This window comes from Orcinus orca, chromosome 1, assembly GCF_937001465.1.
Source record: "Orcinus orca chromosome 1, mOrcOrc1.1, whole genome shotgun sequence".
Taxonomy (NCBI): domain Eukaryota; kingdom Metazoa; phylum Chordata; class Mammalia; order Artiodactyla; family Delphinidae; genus Orcinus; species Orcinus orca.
In genome coordinates, this window is record NC_064559.1 from 159,218,929 (window position 1) to 159,242,700 (window position 23,772).

Consider the following 23,772-nt stretch of genomic DNA (forward strand, 5'->3'; position numbering starts at 1 on the left):
TTTTTTTCTTACATTGTATGATAGAAAGCTGCTAATTGTCCCCCAGGAAATTCTTTCTCCCCTTTGTTTATGATAATAAACCCTTGTTTTTTAACTGCGCACATGGCCTCACAGAATAAAAACTATATTTCCTAGCTATTCTTGCAGATAGGCAATGGTCATGTGTTTAAATTCTGGCTAATGGGATATGAGCTGAAGTGATGTGGAACTTCCAGGTCATAAACTTAAAGGGAAACGTATCCTCTTCTCCATTTTACTATATCTCAGGCTGTAAGGTGTATGTGGTAGTGGTAAACCATCTTGGAACATGCAAATGAGGACAACACCTGACAGTCCATGTCCTGGAACTGTTCTACCAGCCCTGGGTTACTTATGCCCTGACTAAGTGAGGAAAAAGCTTTTATCTTGTGCAAACCCCTGTAATTTGGGTTTCTGTTACAGTAACCAGATCTATAGAGTGATACCCTTGGATTAGTACAACAACGTTTTGATTTGTCTACCTGTCCCCACTTTTAACTTCTCTTTAATCTGTTTTCTTCACTAAAGTTGGAGTAATCATTGTAATAGAATTTAAATTTGGTCAGATTGTTTCCTGCCATTTTCTACTTCTTATGCCATCTCTTTCAGTGTGTACTTTATATTCCTTAGCCTGGCACACCAAATCCTACATAATCTGGCCTCTGCTTTATCTCTCCAGTCTTACCTCTTATCATTCCCTGCCTTGTGTGCCAAGCTCAAATCACATAGACCCATTTGCAGCTTCACAGAATAAGCCAAGCTCTCATACCTCAGTGCACCTGTACATGCTGTTTACTCTGCCAGGAATGCCCATTCCCCACCCTCATTAGTTTCTCTGCCTGGCTAGTTTCTATTTGTCCTTTAGAATTCGTGTCTCCTCCTCTTGGAAGTTTTTCTTGCCCACCCAAGAATTGGTTATAGTCCCCTCTTATGTATTCCCAAAGTATTCTGTGCATACTTTTATCAAAGAACTGCCTGTTTGTCTATTATCTCCACACCCCTCCCCTACCAATTTCCTGGAGAGCAAGGATGATTTTCTCATTAATAGTGTATCATCATGCCCTAGGACAAACCCTGGCACACACTAGCACTCAAAAGATATTTATTCAGTTAGTGAATAAAAGTCAGTGAATGAATGGATACCATGGAGTCATGAAAATACCATGGAATATAGAGACCTGAGTTTTGTACCTGGTTCTGCCACTACCTGGATGGTTTTAGTTGAAATCATTTCACTCCACTTCACTTGAGCTAGATAAGCTCTCAGGTTTCTTCCAGGTTTATGATTTACAAATACATTATATAGGGAAAAGTAAAAATATACAAACTTTAGAGCTGACAACCTTAAGGGGCTGGCTAGGTAATTCTTGTTCGAAAAAATGTACCTTGAAAAAACATGCCAAATAAAAGTGAGCTTTTATAGGAGTATTTAAGTTCTTTCTACTTACAGCTTTCAAACTATTTTTGTAGAACCAATTATTTTCACAAAATCTTTCAGAAATATCTATTGTAATCTCTGTTTGAGAAGTAGAGAATGTGAAATTCAGTGATATTAGGTAACATATCTGAGCTAGCAGCAGAAACAGAAGCAGAGTCAGAATCTGATTCAAAATTGTCTTGATAGAATATCCCACCTATTGTAAAAAATTGTGTGATATTATAGAGCTAAACCAGTAAAGAAAGCAGTGAAATAATTTTCTTTTTATTATTTATCTATCTATTTATTTATTTATTTTTGGCTGTGTTGGGTCTTTGTTGCTGTGTGCAGGCTTTCTCTAGCTGTGGCGAGCGGGGGCTACTCTTCGTTGTGATGTGTAGGCTTCTCACTGCGGTGGCCTCTCTTGTTGCAGAGCATGGGCTCTAGGCGTGCGGGCTTCAGAATTTGTGGCTTACAGGCTCAGTAGTTGTGGCTTGCGGGCTCTAGGGCGCAGGCTCAGTAGTTGTGGCGCATGGGCTTAGTTATTCCGTGGCATGTGGGATCCTCCTGGACCAGGGATAGAACCCGTGTCCCCTGCATTGGCAGCCAGATTCTTAACCACTGCGCCACCTGGGAAGTCCTGAAAGCAGTGAACTTTAAACTAAATTACACATAGATTAAAATAGCAAATACCAAAACTAAGGTGCTAGATGACATTCTATTTCAGAATCACATAATTATGGGGTTAGGCAGCATTCTTAAGAGGTAATCGTCTATCTTTAAGCAAGGCTACACCTAGTAGTCCCCAAACAGAGGAAGTTATGCAATTCTTTGAAATATTTGGGAAAAGAATATTCCACAACTCTTTTTCATACTTGTCCCAGTGCCACATGATACTGATAACAGAAAATTTACTACCTTAACAATTATCTAGAACTGAACCAGTTCTAGCAACGACCCCATACATCCATGATTCCCATCCTTTCCTGGTTGTGGTAGGCAGAATTCTAAGATGGCCCCCCAGATTCCTGCCCCTGGTATACATGTTTTGTATAAGCCTTCCCCAAGCATGTGGGCAGGACTTGTGGATATGAGATAGGCACCCAATTGATAGGTTATATTATGTGATGAATGTATGACAATGGTCACCTTTGGTTATACAGTGATTCAAAATGAATATACCAGCATTACATGGTTATATTTAGTGAGAAAATGGAATGGTATCTGAAGGTAACTCCCTCAATTTCCCTTATTTCTACCTCTACAATGCTGCGTGATTTTGCATTCTTTTCTTCCCTCCCCAGGTAGCAAACGAAAGGTACCTCTTTATCTCAAGGTTATCAAGTGTCTCTTTCAGAATTTCAATTGTTTTCTCTCTCCTCTTAGTCATTCCCCACAGCCTACAACACATAGGATCTCCTACCTGGCAGAACGTTTCCATGACTCTTTTGAACTTTGGTGCTTCTCCTTCCTTTCTGTGTCAGACCTGCTTGTTCCAGATCTACCCTACTGTTCCTAAAGAACATTGGCCTCATCTGGGCCCAGATACAGATCAATAATCCCCATCAGGTTTCAGATCCTAGCCCAGTGACATGAAATAAGAATGGCACAATAGGTTACCACTGATATTGGTTTCAAGCTGGCCCTTGCCCCAACGTTTCTTCTACTTGCTTTATTTCTTTAACCCCTAGCTTCTTAGGACTTTTAGTCTGGCTACATGATAGATTCATTCTCTGAGCTTTCAACTCTCTTTCTATCTTCTCTAATCAGCGGGTTGTCTTCTCCCTTCTGATATCATACAAATTTGGGACATTTTTCTTTTCTTTCTTTCAGCTTAAAAAGAATGAGGTAATGAATCCCCATGCTCCCATCACCCAGCTTCAACAATTATCAACGTAAGCCCACATTGGATTATCATTTTTGTGTGTGTGGTAAAAAGTACATAACATTAAATTTACCACCTTAATCATTTTAAAGTATAAAGTTCAATAGTATATTCACATTGTTGTACAACAGATCTCTGAAACTCTTTCATCTTTTAATTCTGAAACTCTGTACCTACTAAACATCAATCATGTTGGATTATTTTTAAAGCAAATTCCAGACCTTATATCAGTTCGTTAATAAACATTTCAGAATGTATCTTAAAGGAAAAAAAGATGCCCCCACCCCACTTCTTTTTGTACAACCGCAAAACCCTTATCGCACTTAAATCAAGGTTTCAACAGGAAACAGAGGATACACTCAAGATAACTTTAAGAGGGTTTATTTAAAGGTTGTGGGTATAGGGGAACCACAAGGTATAGTACAGTAACCTAGGGTAAGTGACTGAGCTGGTACCACCTCCAGACCCATAAGGATATGGGGAGGGAGTGGTTACCAGAACCTGGAAAAAGAAAGAATCTATAGAGTGGGCTGCACTGAAAAAATCAATGACCTTAGGTCAAGAGACACAGTAGGGTGATCTTGCAGGGAGGGAGACAGGGGAATGATACCCTGACATTACTCTCCTCCCTCTCTCTCTTCTTTTGCTAGTAGTTTTCCCTGGCCTAGTCCATCTAATGGCTAAAGGGCATGGGAGCCCTACTGATATAATCCATAGAGTCCAGCCTTCTGGAGCAGAGAGTAGGGTGGAGAGTGGTTCTGGAGGAACAAAGGGAAGATACCCAGAAAATAATAATTCTTAATATCACTTAATATATTTATATGAACCATTCTAGCAAATTATTGAAACTGGGAAGGGGATTATGGGAGCCCACTGAATTTATAGCCGGTTGGTCACAAGTACAAGTGGTAACCTATGACTTGCAGCTGTCATCTTAGGTGGGGGTAATCTTGCAGGATTGAGCTCTTAACTTGTGGGGTCTATGCAAAACCCAGGTAGGTTGTGTCAGAACTGAAATGAACTATAGACACCCAGTTGGTGTTTGGAGAGTTGGAGAATTGGTTGGTGTGGGGAAAAAACCTCCACATATTTGGTGTCAGTGTTGTGAATAAAATCAGCTCAAGATGTAATTCACATTCCATACAATGCACCCATTTAAAGTGTAAAATTTACATAGATTTTAGTATATTCACGGAGTTGTACAACCATCACAATTAATTATAGAACATTTTAATCACCCCCAAAAGAAACGTTAAAGCCATTAGCAGTCATTCTCCATTCTCCCTTTCTCTCAGCCCCTGGGAAGAACTAATCTACTTTCTGTCTCTATGGCTTTGTCTATTCCACACGTTTCATATAACTTGTGACCTTTTGTGTCTGGCTTCTCTCACTTAGCATAATGTTTTCAAGATCCATCCATGTCGTAGCATGTATCAGTACTTTATTTAATTTTATTGTCAAATAATATTCCATTGTATGTATATACCACATTTTATCCATTCGTCAGTTGATTGGCATTTGGGTTGTTTCCACTTTTTGGCTATTGTGAACAATGCTGCTATAAACATTTCATGTACAAGTTTTTGTGTGGACATATGTCTTCATTTCTCCTGGGTATATACCTAAGAATGGAATTTCTGGGTCACATGGTGACCCTATATTTAAACATGTTGGGGACCTGCTAGACCGTTTTCCAGAGCAGCTGCACCATTTTACATTCCCATCAGCAGTATAAGGGGGTTCCAGTTTCTCCACATCCTCATCAACAGTTATTAATATCTGTCCTTTTTTTAAAAAAAAAAATTATTTATTTATTTATTTAGACTGTGTTGGGTCTTCATTTCTGTGCGTGGGCTTTCTCTAGTTGCGTCAAGCGGGGGCCCACTCTTCATCGCGGTGCGCGGGCCTCTCACTGTCGCGGCCTTTCTTGTTGTGGAGCACAAGCTCCAGACGCGCAGGGTCAGTAGTTGTGGCTCACGGGCCCAGTTGCTCGGCGGCATGTGGGATCTTCCCAGACCAGGGCTCGAACCCATGTTCCCTGCATTGGCAGGCAGATTCTCAACCACTGCGCCACCAGGGAAGCCCAATATGTGTCCTTTTGATGCTAGTCATCCGAATGGGTGTGAAGTGATATTTCTCTGTAGTTTTGATTTGCATTTCCCTGATGGCTAATGATGTTGAACACTTTATTCATATGTGCATTGGCCATCTGCATATCTTCTTTGGAGAAACGACTATTCAAATCATTTCCTCATTTTAAAATTAGGTTATTTGTCTTTTTATTATTGATATATGAGTCGTTTATATATTCTAGACAGAAGTCTCTTATGAGACAAATGATTTGCAAAAATTTTCTCCCGTCCTTTGGTTTGTTGTTTCATTTCCTTGATGGTGGTGTCTTTTGAAGCACAAAAGTTGTTAATTTTGATGATGTCCAATTCACCTTTTGTTGCTTGTGCTTTTATTCTATTTTTAATCTTTTAAAAATTCCTTGCTACTTATTTCTTGAAGGAACCAGGTCATTATGTCCTGTGCAATTTACCATATTCTCAATTTTGCTAATTGCAACCCTAGGGTATTACTTAACATGTTCCCCCAACCTCTATATTTTCTATAGGCTCATAATTAGATTCAGAGGTTTGATCAGATTTGGATTTAAACGTATGACAGAAATATTTCATAGGTGGTACTGTATGCATCCTAAACATCTCCTCTTTACATCACATGAGGAGGAATACAGTGACTGATTGAATTTTTTGTGATGTTAAGATTAATCAGTGGGTTCTGTTCTTATTGGCCTAACCCAACCATTTAAAATTCTCCAACAGGCTCTTATTTAATGGTTTATCAGCTATAATGTTTGGGTCAGTGCTGTCCAATAGAACTTTCTATGGTGATGGAAATGTTCTATCTGTACACTGTCCAATATGGTAGCCTCTAATCACATGTGGCTATTGAGTACTTGAAATATGCCTAATACAACTGAAAAATGACTCAAATTTTAATTAACTTAAATGTAAATGGTTACACGTGACAAGTGGTTAATGGATAGTACAGGTCTAGGTTCACTATTTCACCAGAGTCTACACTACCTCTGCACTTGTTAGCTCAAATTCTTCTAAAATAACTTCCCCTCATCAAATATGACTACCTTGGAATACAGCTCATTCAGAAAAGGCATAACTTCGGTCTGTTTTTAAAGTGGGCACTGAGCCTACATTTCAGGCCATTTTGATTGGGGTAGCCTGGCCTTTGGGCCCTTCCCAACTAAAGAGGGGCATACATTGTTTTAGGATGATTGTTACTGTAGTCTCCGTGTCACTTGCAGGGGGTCGGTAATAGAAACTATTGGCGCTTCATACTTCTTCCCCACAGCTCATCTCTGATTTTAGCTGCAGCTGTGGTGGACAGTTATGCACACGGATGGCTTCCTACCTGAAGCACCTACCATATTGCTCAGCTTTTTGCAGCATGGAGTGTGGGAGTAGTTAATGTCCCGAGGATCAGCCTTCAACCAAGGGTAGCTAAATACTCAACCTCACAGGGCCAATTCTGAAGTGCATACTAAACAGTTCTCTGGAGGGTGGCAGGCAGGATTAAGCTTTGCTGCCCACTGTGCTAACACTCAATAATGCCCCCTTTACTGGCTTTCTCTCCTCTAGTCCACTCTCTCTACTCCCTCTCTCCAGCTTCTAGGATCTCTTCCCTAATAAACTGCCTGCTTCCAAGTTGTGTCTCAAGCTCTGCTTTGGGGGAAATGTAAATTAGGGCAGGATCTCAAAATACTTTAGTCCATGGCATTTGGGCCCAACAGTCTTGGCTTGACTCATGTGCCTACCCCTAAACCAGTCACAGAAGCCAGGGGAATGTGCTGCTCAGCTTGGCCAGGCCTAGGTCACATGCTCATCCTTGAAACTGGGCTGCGGGAATTTGCTCCATAAAAATGTGGTGATTGAGACTGGTGGATTGAGACCTGTGTGTTTGTGTGTGTGTGTGTGGCGAGGGGGGGGGCTGTATGTGCGGGTGTGCACACACACACACACACACACACACACACACACGGGGGGTAGTGTGGGGAGCATGGACGCTGGTCAGCCAAAACAATTCCCCTCTCAGTCCCTCTGTTGAGCTCCACACATATCCCTGAGATTGGACTCCTGTGGGACATGGATACCTGCCCACATTGGACTTGTCTGTGACGTCAGCTGTTCCCCAGAGGTGGGGACCACCATTCTTGCTTGAAGTATTCCCCAGCCTCTGTCTAGCCTGCTTACAGCTTGTCCTCTTCCTGCTCTAAATGTTCCCACCAAACTGCACAGTGCATGCAATGTCCTTTCAGACACTTTGGCAACTAGTGAGTCATGTACACAAAGAACCATTCAAAGCAAAATGTGGTCATTTCTCTGAGAGAGTAGTGAAAAGATGTTTGGAGAGCAGAGATAAAGGCATATAACATCTGGCTGGGAGCATGAGAGCAGACAAACGATTCAGCGACAATCAAGCACCCAGGACAAGCTTAAGGGTAGGATGAATGATAATAACAGTGATAATAATAACAGCAGGTAGCTGTTATTATCCCTGTTAACAGCAGGTATAATAATAACAATGAATCCTCATAATACTCTTTCAAGTAGGTACAATTATTACCCTGTTTTAGAGTTGAGGTTAAGTAACTTGCTCAAGGTCACATAGTAAGGAGGTGGCAGCATATGATCGGGTTCCTATCATGGAGGGTCTTAAAGGCCAGCATACAGTGTTAGCCTTGACTTGTAGTTCTTTGAGTAGCTGTTTCATGTTTCCCAATGGACTCAAACTTCCTGAGAACAGCACTTTGTACTACACTTGGGGAGAAGCTACATATATACCTCTTTGAATAGACCACCTTTATTGGAGTGAGCATTATTAAACAAAATAAATGAAGTCTTCCACAGTGGTTAGAGCACTGTGGATCTGACAGGAAGTTATGGATCTGACTAATTGAGGCTTTCACCTCTGACTCAATGTGCGACTCTGGGCAAATGAACTAACAGCTCCATGCTTCTGACTTTCCAACTGTAAAAGAGAGGAAAAGAAGTATCCAACATACTTCACAGGGACACAGCAAGACCATAATAAATAAATAAATAAATAAATACACATATTAAATTCTTGCAACACTTAAGAGAAAGGTACTAAAGAAACCACGGTATTTTTCTTAGTTTCACCGTAACATCAGTAATCAGCAAATATGCATTAGGAGCCAAACACATTAGACACTATGGGATTACAACAGAATAATGAAACATGATTTCTGCTAGTCCCTGTTTTATAGGATTTGATGGGCAAGATCAGCTTGATTGGTAAATATACAGATTACTTAACAGAATATCAAAATGGTAAAGTACATTAGCGCTCATCTGGTTCAACATATATATATGAAAAATGAGATTCAAAAGGGATATGTAATAGTCTCAGGAAGAGTGTTACTAATGGGGAAACACGTGTCTTCAAAGAAAAGGCCTGGGCTCAGGGTCTGAACTTCGGTTGAAGAGGTTACCATCTGTGGGACCCGGGGCCAGTCGCTTAGTTTCTCTGAACCAAATTCCTTTCCTCTAAAATGAGGATAATAATTTACTTCCAAGAGCTTTTGTGAAGATTAAGTAAAATCATGCATGCATGTAAAACTTTAATCCAGTGCCTGGCTTAGCACCACAAGTCAACTATTATTATCGTTACCTCTGCAGGAGAAAGCTCTTTTCTGGCTCTTTTTCTGTAAGAAAAAACATTCCTTCTCCAGTCAGACCCCGTTAACAAGGTCGCAGCAGAACAGAAAGTGCTTTCAACTGCACGGAGATGGGTGCTGCAGGAACGTGGACCCAGCCCTCCCGGGCGGCACAGCACAGCCGCCTTGGCAAAGCCCATCTTCCATTTCCTTCCGTTCCTTTTCGGGAGAGCCTGGCTCCCCCCCCCCCCCCCACGCGCTCGGTTATCTTATTCTCTTGCTTCGCCAGGTCGCTGGCCCCTCTCTGGCTTCTCTTTGCGTCCTCTCGGTCATGCGGGCCCCGCGGCAGCCGGGACACCAGAGCCTGCGGCTCGCTCCCTCCACGCCCCAGTCTTCCTCTTCGCTTCCGCGGGCCGCAGCTGCGTTCCGAAGCCAGGGTTCCCGAGGGGATTGACGCGCTGAGGGGAGGAGCGGTTTCTTGCTGCGCGCCTCTCAGGAGCATTACGGCCGGGCTCGTTCCCGGCTCCGGCCGCCAGCCCCAGCCTCACGGGTCCGGAGCGGGGACTGGCGGAGGCGGTGAGGGAGGGAGCGCGAGTGAAGAGGCACGCGCCCGCCCGTCCGCGCCCAGACCGCCGCAGCCGCCTTAGCAGCCATGGCCGAGCGCCGCGCCTTTGCCCAGAAGATCAGCAGGTAAATCTGGGGCGTGGGGCGCGCCGCCGCAGCCGGGGGAAGAGTCGGAGAATCCTCCCGGCCCGGGCCTAGGAGACGGGTGGGTGTGGCGACGCGGACGCCGGGATCCCGCGGCCTGGTCGGCGGCTGGGCGGAGGGGCGGAGGGGCGGAGGGAGCTCTCGGCGGCCGTGGAGGCTGCCCAGGCCTGGCGCCGCCCTCCGAACCCGGCCCTTAGCCCGCGCCTCGGCCGGGGTCGCTGAGAGCCCCGCACGCCCGCGCCCCTGCCTCCGCCGGCTCCTCGGGCCCCCGGGCCTGGAGTTCGCGGCGGCTTATTGAAGGGCTGGCGGGGGAAGCTCTTCTGCCGGCCGCTCGGCGCTTCCCAAATTCTTTGTGTCCCCACCCCCGGGCTGGCCGGGGCCCTTTCCCTCTCCCCGCCCACCCCCGTTGCCCCTCAGGACGGTGCGGGGGTCCGCCCTCGTCTCCACCCCAACAAAAGATTCGGCGCGCGGCGGGCTCCCGGCCGGTGCGAGGCCCCCCCTCCTTCAAGCCTCTCACCCTTCCCAGAAATCTGACAGGAATCCTCTTTGCACCCAGGGGTCCAATTCAGAGTGGGCTCGTGCACCCAGAATCGAAAACGTACGGCCTAAATGAAAAGTTGAGAGCTTGTGGTCTGCACCTTCGGTGTCCAGCTGCCCGATCTGACGAATTGTAGGCTGGAGCTTGATCCTAGTAGCGTGTGAATGTAAACTGCGCCTGTGTTTCTCATAGCTCCAGAGGAAGATGGATGATAGGCAGTGTTCTTTATACACCGGCCCTTTGACTCGTGTTTTTAGAAGTCTAGCAGTGAGCAAGCGATCACGGTTGAGGTTTCTGAGCTTTTCACCCACTTGTGGTGGGGAGGTTGCCACCTTTCTCTCCCCTAAAACTAAAAATTGAATTACGGTGGAGGATTCTAACATTTGTAGACTTTCATTGTGGAATATATCAGTGGGTATGACACTAGACATGTTTTGTTTAATAAGACCATATTTCTGTTCATCTGAAGTCCCAAGAGAAGAAACATTCGAATGTATTACTTTTTCGACAATTGTATTTCTGTGACTCTGGATCTTTTTAGTTTGCTGATGTTTATTAAAGATTTTTGGACCTACCAAACAGGTCGTTTCTTAACTGCTTGGACTTCCATAGTGTTACTCTCTTTTGGCACTTTTTCATTTAAAACTAACATCTGTTTCATTTAAGCTTTGTGCTTTTCTTTTTTTCTTTCGAGCTTTAAAACACGTATTTTATTTTCTCCTTAAGAGACAAAATAGCAAGTGCTTAAGAGCATAAGCTCAGACTGTGACCACGGGCTTAAATCCTGACTGTTATTTTCTAAGTTGGCACCTTGGCCAAATTGTTTAAGGTCTTTACTTGTTTGGAAAATGGGTAAAAAAACCGGTACCCAGCTCATAGAGTTGTTGCGAACATTAAACGGAATAATTTGTGTAAAGGGTTTAGTACAGTGTATGGCCTTTACTAGCTATCATGGAACGCTTAACAGTAATTAGTATAACCTAGGGAGCTGTGATAGACTTAATAGGAAATTATTACTTTTGTTCTTTTTAAAAAATTTTTTGTAAAATAACTTGGTTTTGTTTCTGAAGGCAGTGCCATTTAAAAGTAGATGCATTACTTGACATGCATGCTTAGTATTAATTTCTCTTAAATAGAACCAAAAGCTTATCTCTGAGAACATTGTGCTGATCAAGAAAGTGCACATAAGGGAGTTAGGTGTGAAATACATACAATGTCTGTTCTCCATTCATGGAATTTGTTCTCAGATAGGGCATGACAAAACACAAGAAAAAAAGATAACCAGTTTTGCAAAACAACAAAAAAATTCAAGTTAGTATAGCCGTTTAAAGTTATAAAAGTAAGGCAATGGAAATGAAGAGACATGCATTGACTGGAGAGATACTTAGGAGGTAGGCATGGCAGTGATTGATGATTGCTTGGATAAGGAAAGTGAGGAAGACTGAAGAGTCTGGGAGGACATCCAAGTTTCTGACTTGGGCAACCAGGATGGAGGCAGTTGTTGAGTAAGGGAGGACAGGAGGAAGAATGGGTGTGAGGGTGGGAAATGAGGTGGGATGGAGATGATGATTCAGTGTTGGACATGTTGATTTTGAGGTGCTCATGGAGCATTCCAAGGGAAGTGTCTATGAGGCTGTTGGTACAGGTTTAAGGTGCAGGAGAGAGATTGGGTTGGAGATCTAGATTTGGGAGTCATCAGCAAGTAGATTGTAATTAAAGCCAGAGGAGCAGATGAGATAGTTGAGGAGGAATGCACAGGCTTAATCTGGAGGGAAGACCAAGGACAGAACTGCTATAGATGATGAATTATTATCTGCTTATTGTGAATGAAAGGTACTTTCCTCCAAGTTACCAAATATGGCTGAATAATACCTCTGAATAAATTATTGTTCTGCTTCTTAGTTTCCTACTGGGGGAAGTATAGCACAACTCTGGAGACAGACTGCCTGGTTTGACATCCTAGCACTGCCCCCCATTGTGTAAACTTGGATGAGTTACTTCCTCTCACTTTTGCCTCATTTTCCCTATCTATAAAATGGGGTTAATAGTAGGACTCACCTTATAGGATTGTTGTAAGGATTAAGTAAATCCATACGTATAAAATGCTTATGACAGTGCTTTTTAGGTAATAGTACACAGTAAGTATCACTATTTTTTTTTATTATTACAGAATTTATAATATGGCCTAGGACTATTATTTGGAAGTAATAATCCTTTTTATGATATACCTATATGAACTTTGTTGCTCTGTGAAAAGCCTGTTGCTACTGGAAAACTTATTTTTCTTTTTTAAAGCTTTATGATTTTTCAGAAACCTTTACTTTGAAAAGAATTACACTGATCTCTTTTCTGGCTCAGTTTTTTCCTAGCCCTTTGCATTTAGTGCTGTTATTTTTTGAGGCTGTGATTTGGTGATTTTTCAAAGCTCTTTATTGTGCAACACTGATTGTGCTACTAACCTTGGCTCATCATAGAAAAGCAGACTTCATGTCAAGTATTGCCTCTTGTCTGTTCTCCCTACATTTATGTATGTATGTATGGCTGCGTTGGACCTTTGTTGCTCTGTGTGGACTTTCTCTAGTTGCGGTGAGCAGGGGCTATTCTTTGTTGCGGTGCACAGGCTTTTCATTGTGGTGGCTTCTCTTGGTGTAGAGCACAGGCTCTAGGCGCACGGGCTTCAGTAGTTGTGGCATGCAGGCTCAGTAGTTGTGGCTCACGGGCTCTAGAGCACAGGCTTAGTAGTTGTGGCACATGGGCTTAGTTGCTCCGTGGCATGTGGGATCTTCCTGGACCAGGGATCGAACTCATGTTCCCTGCATTGGCAGGCAGATTCTTAACTACTGAGCCACCAGGGAAGTCCCTGTTCTCCCTACTTTTTGAGGACAAGGCATATGCCTTGTTAACCTTTGTAATCACTCCCTAGTGTATAATAGGTACAATTTATGGAATGTTGATTGTAGATAAATGACCTAGGATTTTGTTTGGATTATTTTGTCCTATCACTTGATATTCAGCTGTAATGAAGAATATTTGTGTATACTTAAAACACTTTTTACCACATTCTCATCTTCATAACCCAGAGGGCAGAAGAACATAGTAAAGAAGGTAGGCTCTAGATCACATCACCCAGGTTGAAATTCTACCTATACCAAATAATAGCTGTGTAATCCTGGGCAGTTGATCTAACCTCTTTGTCTTTGTTTGCTCATCAGTAAAGTGGAGCTAAATTCCTCTGTAGGATTAATTTGAGGATTAAATGAGATAATACATGTAAGACACTTAGAACTGTGCCTGAAACATAATAAGCATTCAAAAAATGTTAGCTGCTGCTATTATTCCTATATTATTTACTGTTATTTATTTATTTGTTTATTTTTATTGGGGTATAGTTGTTTTAAAATGTTGTGTTAGTTTCTACTGTACAGTGAAGTGGAGTTCCCCGTGCTATACAGCAGGTTCTTATTAGTTATCTATTTTATACATATTAGTGTATATATGTCAATCCCAATCTCCCAATTCATCCCACCTCACCACCCCCACTTTCCCCCCTTGGTGTCCATACATTTGTTCTCTACATCTGTGTCTCTATTTCTGCCTTGCAGACCGGTTCATCTGTACCATTTTTCTAGGTTCCACATATATGCGTTAATATACGATATTTGTTTTTCTCTTTCTGACTTACTTCACCCTGTATGACAGTCTCTAGGTCCATCCACGTCTCTGCAAATGACCCAATTTCGTTCCTTATTGTGGCTGAGTAATATTCCATTGTATATATGTACCATATCTTCTTTATCCATTCCTCTGTTGATGGACACTTAGGTTGCTTCCATGTCCTGGCTATTGTAAATAGTGCTGCAATGAACACTGGAGTGCATGTGTCTTTTTGAATTATGGTTATTTACTGTTATTTATTATTCCCATAATACAGATGCAGAACTGAGGCCTACTGAGAATGAGATTATTTGCCTTAATTGAGGTTCAAACCCTAGTCCTCTGATTTCGGATCTTAAATTATTATTATTCGACTGTATTTTCTTTCTGCAAAATATTTTCTTCTGTGGTAGTTCTAGATTTTCTAACAGTGCTGCTATTAGTATACCAAAAGTTATCCTTGTTTTCTTAATCTTTGTTAATTTCGTATCATTTTGCTGCCTAAGAAGCAGAATTTAATGAAAGGCTTTCATCAGATCTTTATTTCTGAGGAAAATCCTACATGAGTAGGATTTCCTGGGTATAGGCTTATTTATAACCTCAATTGTTTTTAGTCTTGAATCTGTTCATAACTCTGGCTGAATAGGCTCAATCTTTTAATCTACTTTGTTCAATTCATAATCTCACTCCTGATCAAAGTAAGTCCTTTCCACATAGTATCAACTATTTCAGTGCTGCCTGTTTCATCACTTTGGACACATATACCACTTCCCTGACCTTCTGTTGTACTCATTTCACTAACTGTTAATGCTGAATATCTAACCTATTTCTTGCTCCTGAGCTGCAGAGTAGTGTTAGAGGGAGACTAGAATAGTCCAGAGTTGATCTTTAAAAAAAAAAAATTATTATTTATTTAGTTGTGCCGGCTCTTAGTTGCAGCAGGCGGACTCTTCAGTTGCAGCAGGTGGGCTTCTTAGTTGCGGCATGTGGGCTCCTCATTTGTGGCATGCAAACTCTTAGTTGTGGCATGCATGTGGGATCTAGTTCCCTGACCAGGGATGGAACCCAGGCCCCCTGCATTGGGAGTGCAGAGTCTCATCCACTGTGCCACCAGGGAAGTCCCCAGAGTTGATCTTTTATTAATTAATGTCTTATCATTTGAAATGAGGTTTATTCCAAATAATGTCTCTTATTTATCATCTTTGTTTCCCTACCCCATCTTTTACCGAAAAGTTTGGGACCATACCACATGAGTCCTTCATTTTAACCTCAGCATATGACTGTCCCAATATATTGTTCAACCATCTTTCTCTTGAGCCTGAAGGGTATCTTGTACCTAAAACTTACCTGTGTTATTGTACTTTGAATCCCATACCTTGCCACCTCCTCCCAACCTTGATCTCACAATTTTCCCTTTCCTTTCTAGCATCTTCAATCTATTCTTTTTTATGGATGTTTCCCTTAAGCCATAAGACTTATTCTGCCTTTCTCATCATAAAACAAAGAACCATCGAGTCTTCTGGCATTTCTGGCTGCCAACCAATCATTTCTTTTTCTTTTATAGTCAGTTTTCTCACATGTATGTGGTATAGTCACCAGTACTTCCTGCCTGTTCTCTTTCTCATCAATCCTGGGGCCATATGGTAGTGCTTACCATGCTACCTTATGTGTACTTGGATTATAGAACTCTTGAGAATTAGGAACATCTGACTTTTTTCTTTTGTTCATCACTGATTTCATGAGGTACAGTTTTTTTTTTTTCTTTTTCTTTCTGAACTTTCTCATGCTTGCCCTCCTTTCCCCTTTCCCCCTATTTTATACTGCTTTTCAGAGCTCTTTGAGGGCTGGTCTAGGTCTTTTTATCTACAGCGCTTAGCACAGAAACTTGTGTAAACTGGACGCATAAGAAGTGTAGGAATGAACGCCACCCTGCCACCTTGGAGCATCTTTCATTGCCTCACAGCAAGGTCATGGCTGATCTAGTCCCTCCCTCCTCTAATTCAAACGTGTTACAAATGAAGTCTCCCTAAAACACAGCTTTTATCATGGCATTCTTATGTTCAAAAATATAAATGTAGTGGCTTCTTATGGGGTTAAATCCAAACTCCTGCTTGCATTTTAAAGTCATCTATAATCTGGTCCTTCTCTTGTTGCTTATTCTCTAGCTTACATTTTGGACTAGTCAGTCTGGTGTTTTCACTTTACCCCCACAAATGCTCTGCTCATTTCCATCTCTATAACTGTTCTGTTGGTTTTGTTTTTTTTTTTTATATATCCTGCCTTTCCTTTTCTAAATCTTACCCTTTGCTTTAGAGTACTCCAAGCTGCTGTCCTGACATTTGAGATAACCATTTCCTTGCTTTTCTTTATTTTTACTACCTATGAATGCATCCCTAAGCAATATAATTTTTTATTTTTGAATTCATTTAAATAGAATCATACTGTATGTTTGTATGCTTTTCTATCTTACTACTTTTGCTCCAAATTATATCTGTCAGATTCAGCCATGATGTTACAAGCAGTTGAAGTTCATTCATTTTCATTGCTTTATATTATTTCATTGTATAAATATACCACAATTTTCCATTCTACAGTAGATGGACATTTGGGTTGTTTCCAGTTTTTGACTATTAGAAACAGTGTTGCTATGAGCATTCCTATACATATATTCTGGTACATATGTTCATGAGTTTTTCTATGGTATGCTCAGGTGTGGAATTGCTAGGTGTTTTTTTTTTTTTTTTTGCGGTACGCGGGCCTCTCACTGCTGTGGCCTGTCCCGTTGCGGAGCACAGGCTCCGGACGCGCAGGCTCAGCGGCCATGGCTCACGGGCCCAGCCGCTCCACGGCACGTGGGATCCTCCCGGACCGGGTCACGAACCCGTGTCCCCTGCAACGGCAGGCGGACTCTCAACCACTGCGCCACCAGGGAAGCCCGAATTGCTAGGTTTTTATTGCTTGTCCTAGCAGTTTTATTTATCATCAAGTTTATTAGGCTATGCCAAACTGTTTTCTAAGATAGTTGTGGAAATTTACACTCCCACAATATTGCCTTACATAGTTACCATCACTTGGTATTGCCAGCTTTTTCATTTTGCCAATCTGGTAGATGCATGATCCTATCTTATTGTAAAAGTTTTACTACATATTTGCTTGATAACTAATGAGATTGAGCCCTGTTTTGTATGTTTATTGACCATTTGAATTTACTTTTTTGTAAATTACCTAATTAAATACTTTGCCATTTTCCTTCCTTGTTTTTTCCCTTTGGATTGTCTTTTTCTTATTGATTTGTGTGAGTACTTTATATGTATTCCGTAGATTAATCATTTATTGATTATATGTTTCGCAAATATCTTTTCCTACACTGTGGTTTGTTTTTTAATTCTTTTTATAGAGTCTTTTACTTTTTTTGGGGGCTGCACATTGCGGCGTGTGGGATCTTAGTTCCCTGACCAGGGATCGAACCTGGGCCTCCTGCAGTGGAAGTGTGGGGTCTTAACCACTGGACAGCCAGGGAAGTCCAAAATGGAATCTTTTGAAAACTACGTTTTAATGCAGTATATCAGGTTTTTTTTTAACGTTTAGTATTTTGGGGGTCTTGTTTAAGAAATATTTTATTCTCTGAGGTCATTAAGATATTCATCTGATTTATAATAAACTTTGTAATTACCTCCTTTGTGTTTAGGTTTATATTCCACCTGGACTTGATATGTGTATGGTGTGAAATTTTAATTTTTTCAGAATGGATTCTCCTTTCCCCATTGATCTGTCCTGCCATGTCTATAATAGATATGTGTGTCCTTATTTGTGGGTTTTTTTTTATGGGCTCTCTATTTTGTCCCAGTGGTCTAGTTATACATCTTTTCACTAATTATAAACAATTTTCATTGTAATAAGTTTTGGAATTTGGTAGACTCTCTCCTCCCACCTTAAAAAAAATAAGTGTCTTAGCTGCTCTTAGCTTTTTGAATTTCCGTGTATATTTTAGAATCCACCAAAAACAAACAAACAAAAAACTCCCAAATCCTATTAGAATTTGATTGGGATTGCATTGAATCTGTACATCAATTTGGGGGAGAAATGACATTCTTATAATACTGATTCATGGTCGTCGTGTATCTCTCCATTTATTTAGGTCTTCTTTGTATCACACAATGAAATTTTGTAGTTTTCTCCATAAGGTTCTTGCATATCTTTTGTTAGATTTATCCCTAGGTATATAACAATTTTGTATCAGCTATATACCTTGTTAAACTCTTGTTAAATCTAAGAATGTACCTGTGGATTCCTTTGTATTTTCTTTTTCTTTTTTTAAAAATTTTTACCAAAGTTTAATAATAGTCCTTGATTCTTCAAAATGGGCACAGGCTTTTCAACTCTGGACAGTCCTCAGGTTACACAATAGCTTTGTGGGACTGATTCAACCAGAACTGTTGTGCTTTCTCAGGAAAACACAGGGTCAGTCTTTTTCAGGAGACCTTATATTCCAGCTCCATACTTGAGAAACTCCTGGTACAGGAAGACTGAACAAAGCTGAGGGGGAAGATCAGGCTGCAGTCAACCTACTTACTCTCCTGTGGCCTTTATATTTTCCATGTAGACAGCCGTATCATCTGAAAATCAAGAATTTTTGTTTTGTCTTTTCCAAACCTTGTAACTGATTTATTTTTTTGTGTTGGTCTGCAGGCTATTATCTTGCATTATTGTACAGATTTTTACTACCATTTCTACTCAACATTGTGTTAATATTGAGCATCCTCATTTTGTTTATAATCTCAAAGGGAAAGCTTTCTGTGTTTCACTTAATATTAAGCCTGGTGATTACTGTAGGTTTTTTGTAGGTACTCTTTTAGGCTGGGTTCCCTAGAAAATAGAGACTGAAACAAGGATTAAGAGTTGAGGCTTGGACTTCCCTGGTGGCGCAGTGGTTAGGAATCCACCTGCCAATGCAGGGGACACGGGTTCGAACCCTGGTCTGGGAAGATCCCACAGGCTGCGGAGCAACTAAGCCAATGTGCCACAACTACTCAGCCTGCGCTCTAGAGCCCGTGAGCCACAACTACTGAAGCCTGTGTGCTGCAACTTCTGAGCCCGCATGCTGCAACTACTGAAGCCTGAGTGCCTAGAGCCCATGTTTCACAACGAGAAAAGCCACCGCAATGAGAAGCCCACGCACTGCAACGAAGAGTGGCCCCTGCTCGCCGAAACTAGAGAAAGCCCGTGCACAGCAACGAGGACCCAACGCAGCCAACAAAAAAAAAAGTTGAGTTTTTTTCTGGGAGGCATAATCCCAGGGCATTAAAAGAGAAGAGGAAAGTGAAGAGAAGGATGGGAAACAATGTAAGGTGATACCTTATCTCGTTGGCCACTGCTTCACAAAGAGCTAAAGAGAGATCGTTTGCCAGGTGTGCACGCTTGGCCACACAGGATATCTTTAGACAGAGGAACAGTTCCTTAGATGTGTAGATGGGACTGTGGAAGAAGAGGAAGTTTATCTACCTGCTTTTCTCCTGCATCCTGTTTTCCATTAGTCAATTCAGTCTCCACAGAGAGTTAGTTTCCTTTAGTTTCTGGGATGCATCTTTTGGACCCCTTTGGCAACCGCTTGAGATGTCTCTGCTTTTTCAGTGGCCTTTTACGGAAGAGACTTTTTGGTTGCAAGTGACAGAAACTCAAATCAGATTAATTTGCACATATAAAAAAAAAAGGTGCTGACTCATGTTAACTGAGTACATTGGGTCCAGGGATACAGGTGATGTTAGTAGGCCTCTTATCTTCATGTCTTGGCTAGATTTTCCACAAAATTATAACAAAATGGTTACAATGAGAATTGACAGCCCCAGGCTCGAATCCTACAAGTTTAGCTGTGGCAGAAAAGATCCAGGGACACAGTTATTGGTCTGGCTTGGATCACATGTCCTTCCTTGAACCAATTACTGTGTTTAGGGATATAGGGGATTCTGGCCAGTCCTGGGTCATATGTCCTCTGTGGTTTGGGGGAGAGATGTGATGGTGTCAGCAACACCCAATCTCAAGGAATGAGTTGCTTATCAAAAAGGAGTTTCTAACCAAAAGAAGGAGGGTCAGAGTGCTGGTCCCCAAAACAACTGATATTCTTTAAATAAAATTAGTCATTTGAAGTTGTGTAGCATCCCTATAATCATTTAAATATATAGCTGTATAGTCAACTCTACTACCTGCTAAAATTTAAATGTAACTGGTGAAATACAAAAAACAAACAAAACCAGGGTAACCTGATGCCAGCTGTGGATCCCCTGTCTCTTAACTTTGTTAAGTTTAGCTCTCACCTTAATGCCAGCTCACAGCCTCCCAAAGAGGTCTACTTGGTTCTTGTTTTTTGGCTTTCCCATGCTTCTTTCTGCACCTGCACTCCTGCATCCACATGAGGTGTTCCATGTTTGTCCTGTTACACCAGAAAACTGAACTCCTTCACTCATATCAGCCTTTTAATGATTTTAAACTTTGCTAAAGATACAGGGGTGGTGGTAAGGAGCCTCAGAGTCCAAAACTTTCTTAGTGACTCCACTGCAACTCCTCTTTTTCCTGTCACCATCATTCTTTCTCTGACTATAAGCAATTTCTTACCCTTATCGTCACAGAGTAGTTCCAACCATATCCAAGCTCTTTTTGTTTTTTAAAAAGACAACTTTATAGAGGTATACTTTACATACCGTACAGTTAATTCATTTTAAGTGTACCATTCAGTGATTTTTAGGAAATTTATAAAGTTGTGAAACCATCACCCACAATCCTGTTTTAGAGCATTTTCGTCCCCCTCCCCCCAGAACCCCTTGTGCCAGTTTGTAGTCACTCCCTAGTTCCACCCCAAGCCCCAGGCAACCACTAATTAATATGCTTTATGTCTGTCTCTCTTTCTCTAGATTTGCCTTTTCTGAACATGTCATATAAATGGAATCATACAATATGTGGCCTTTTGTGTCTGGCTTCCTTCACTTAGCATAACATTTCAAGGTTTGTCAAGTAGTAGCATGTATCAGTACTTGTGAAGTGGCATTTCATTATGGTTTTGATTTGCATTTCCCTAATGATTAGTGATGTTTTTCTTGTGCTTATTAACCATTTACATATCTATTTACATATCTGTCTATATTGGTGAACTATCAAAATCTTTTGCTCATTTTAAAATTAGATTATTTATCTTGTTTTTGAGTTGTAAGAGTTCTTTATATGTTTTAGATAAAGGTCCTTTATTAGATATATGATTTGCAAATATTTTCTCCCTGTCTGGTTTGGTTTTTTATTTTCTTTATGGTGACAATGGTGTGTTAGTTTCTGCTTTATAACAAAGTGAAAAAATATGGAACACTTCACGAATTTGCCTGTCATCCTTGCACAGGGGCCATGCTAATCTTCTCTGTATCTTTCCAATTTTAGTATATGTGCGCCGAAGCGAGCACTTAATGGTGAATTTTGAAGCACAAAGATGTACATTTTGATGAACTCCAATTTATTAATTTTTTTTCTTTTTTATGGATCATGATTTTGGTGTTGTTAGATCTAAGATTCGGCTTAATTCATACTCAAGAAGATTTCCTTCTCTGTTTTCTTCTAGAAGTTTTTATAGTTTTAGCTCTTACTTTTGGTTTATGATCCATTTAGCATTAATTTTTGTGCATGGTGTGAGAAGGGGTCTAAATTCATCTTTTGTATATGAATGTTCAGTTGATGTAACACTCTTTGTTGAAAAGACTGTCCTCTTCTCATTGAATTACCCTGATACCTTGTTAAAAATCATTGATCTGTATGTCTGTCCTTACAGTATCAAACTGTTCTGATTACTCTCATTTTACAGTAAAATTGGATAGCTGGAAGTGTAAGTCCTTCAACTTTTTTCTTCTTTTTCAAAATTGTTTTGCCTATTCTGGATTTTTTCCATTTCTGTAAACATTTTAGGATCAATATCAACATGAATTTTACCAATTTCTGCAAATATTCTTTTTTTTGTTGTTGTTGTTGTTTGTTTGTTTGTTTGTGGTACACGGGCCTCTCACTGCTGCGGCCCCTCCTGCCGCGGAGCACAGGCTCCAGACGTACAGGCCCAGTGGCCACGGCCCACGGGCCCAGCCGCTCCGCGGCATGTGGGATCTTCCCGGACCGGGGCACGAACTGCATCGGCAGGCGGACTCTCAACCACCGCGCCACCAGGGAAGCCCTTTTGGGGTTTTGACAGGAATTACATTCAATCTGTAGATTAGTTTGGGGAGAATTGCCATCAACAATATCAAGTCTTCAAATCCATGAACACAGGGCTTCCCTGGTGGCGCAGTGGTTAAGAATCCGCCTGCCACTGCAGGGGACATGAGTTCGATCCCTGGTCCGGGAAGATCCCACATGCCGCGGAGCAGCTAAGTCCATGCGCCACAACTACTGAGCCTGCACTCTAGAGCCCGTGAGCCACAACTACTGAGCCTGCGTGCCACAACTACTGAAGCTCGTGTGCCTAGAGCCCATGCTCCGCAACAAGAGAAGCCTCCGCTCACCACAACTGGAGAAAAGCCCGCGCGTGGCAATGAAGACCCAATGCAGCCAAAATAAATAAATAAATAAAATAAATTAATTAAAAAAAATCCATGAACACACTGTCTCTTCATTTATTTCGAGCTTTTTTGATTTCTCTTAGTAAAGTTTTAAAGTTTTCAGTGTGCAAGTCTTATACTTCTTTTGTTAAATCTATTTCTAAGTATTATATTGTTTTTGATTTTATCATGAATGGAATTAAAGAATTATTTTTGGTTTGTTTGTTGCTGGTTTATAGAAATACAATTGATTTTTGAATATTGTATTTGTATCTTCTGACGTTCCTGAACTCATTTATTAGTTCTAGTAATTTTTGGTGGATTCCTTAAGATTTTCTGCCTACAGGATATATTGTCTGTGAGTAAAGATAGTTTTATTTCTTCCTTTCCAATCTTAATGCCTTTAATTTCTTCCCTTTCCTTCCTTCCTTCCCTCCCTCCTTTCCTCCCTGTCCTTTCTTCCTCCTTCCCTCCCTTTCCTTCCCCCCTCTCTTCCTTCTTTCCATTTTTCCTTCTTTCCTTCCCATATTCCACTGGCTGGATCCTGCAGTGTAGTGTTGAATAGAAGTGGTGAGAGTACACATCCTTGCTTTCTTTCCCGTCTAAGGAAGAAAGCATTTTACCATTAAGTATGATGTTATCTGTAGGCAGATGCTGTAGGAAAGGGAAGGAGGGGACGAAAATTTGAGAAGTATTTAAGACTTAGGATGAACAGAGTTTAGCAACTAATTGTATACAGTTTACATCAGGATATAATTCGTATGTTTGTGGGTAAGGAGATTCTGGCTTTATTTTTATGAAGTAGAGTGGAGTTAAGGATATATTTATTTCCTTTTGGGAGGATTGACTTTTTACAGTAGAGGTTTTTTCCCCTTCAGTTTTCTTTTTAGTTGGCAATTTCAGATCAGTGTTAATTTTTTCAAATGCTAAATTTAAAAATCTTTTTTTCTGTAGTTATAACTTAATATGTTCCATGAAGTAGGGAGCATTATTATCACCATGTTTTAGTTGAGGAAATTGAGATATAGTGAAATGCTGTAGATCAGAATGATGGGGACTTCCAAGTCTCCTTAATACAGTGCTTTCTAAATCTTTAACTTAAATGTCATCCCAAAATAGCGTCAGATGGGATAAATGAGTCATCTGACATCTTTTTTCCTTCATCCTCCCCCAAAAGGAACTATGTCTTAAATGTTAAGTGTATTATAGAGAAGGATTATTTCTCTTCTTTGGTTTCACAAATTAACCTGTATCTGTTTTTGTTTTCTTGGGGTTTTAGTGGTTACTGGT

At 41.1% G+C, this 23,772-nt stretch overlaps 1 protein-coding gene and 1 non-coding gene across 13 annotated transcripts in view; one reads left to right on the forward strand and one right to left on the reverse strand.

Annotated features, from left to right (window-relative positions):
• The first annotated feature begins 9,500 nt into the window (after window positions 1-9,500).
• Window positions 9,501-23,772, forward strand: part of DOCK7 (dedicator of cytokinesis 7) — a 208,158-nt gene continuing 193,886 nt past the window's right edge. For 3 of the 12 annotated variants that reach the window (XM_033408989.2, XM_033408988.2, XM_049702645.1), the window contains exon 1: window positions 9,502-9,711. In XM_033408989.2, coding sequence (XP_033264880.1) covers window positions 9,674-9,711 — 38 coding nt within the window. In that variant the 5' untranslated portion in view covers window positions 9,502-9,673. Of the gene's footprint in view, window positions 9,712-23,772 lie in introns of all 12 variants that reach the window. The other 9 variants (XM_049702624.1, XM_049702626.1, XM_004281599.4 and 6 more) reach the window with 7 other exon arrangements.
• LOC117197356 (U6 spliceosomal RNA) lies at window positions 21,258-21,363 on the reverse strand. Its single transcript, XR_004477931.1, has one exon. It is a non-coding gene; the product is annotated as a U6 spliceosomal RNA (small nuclear RNA).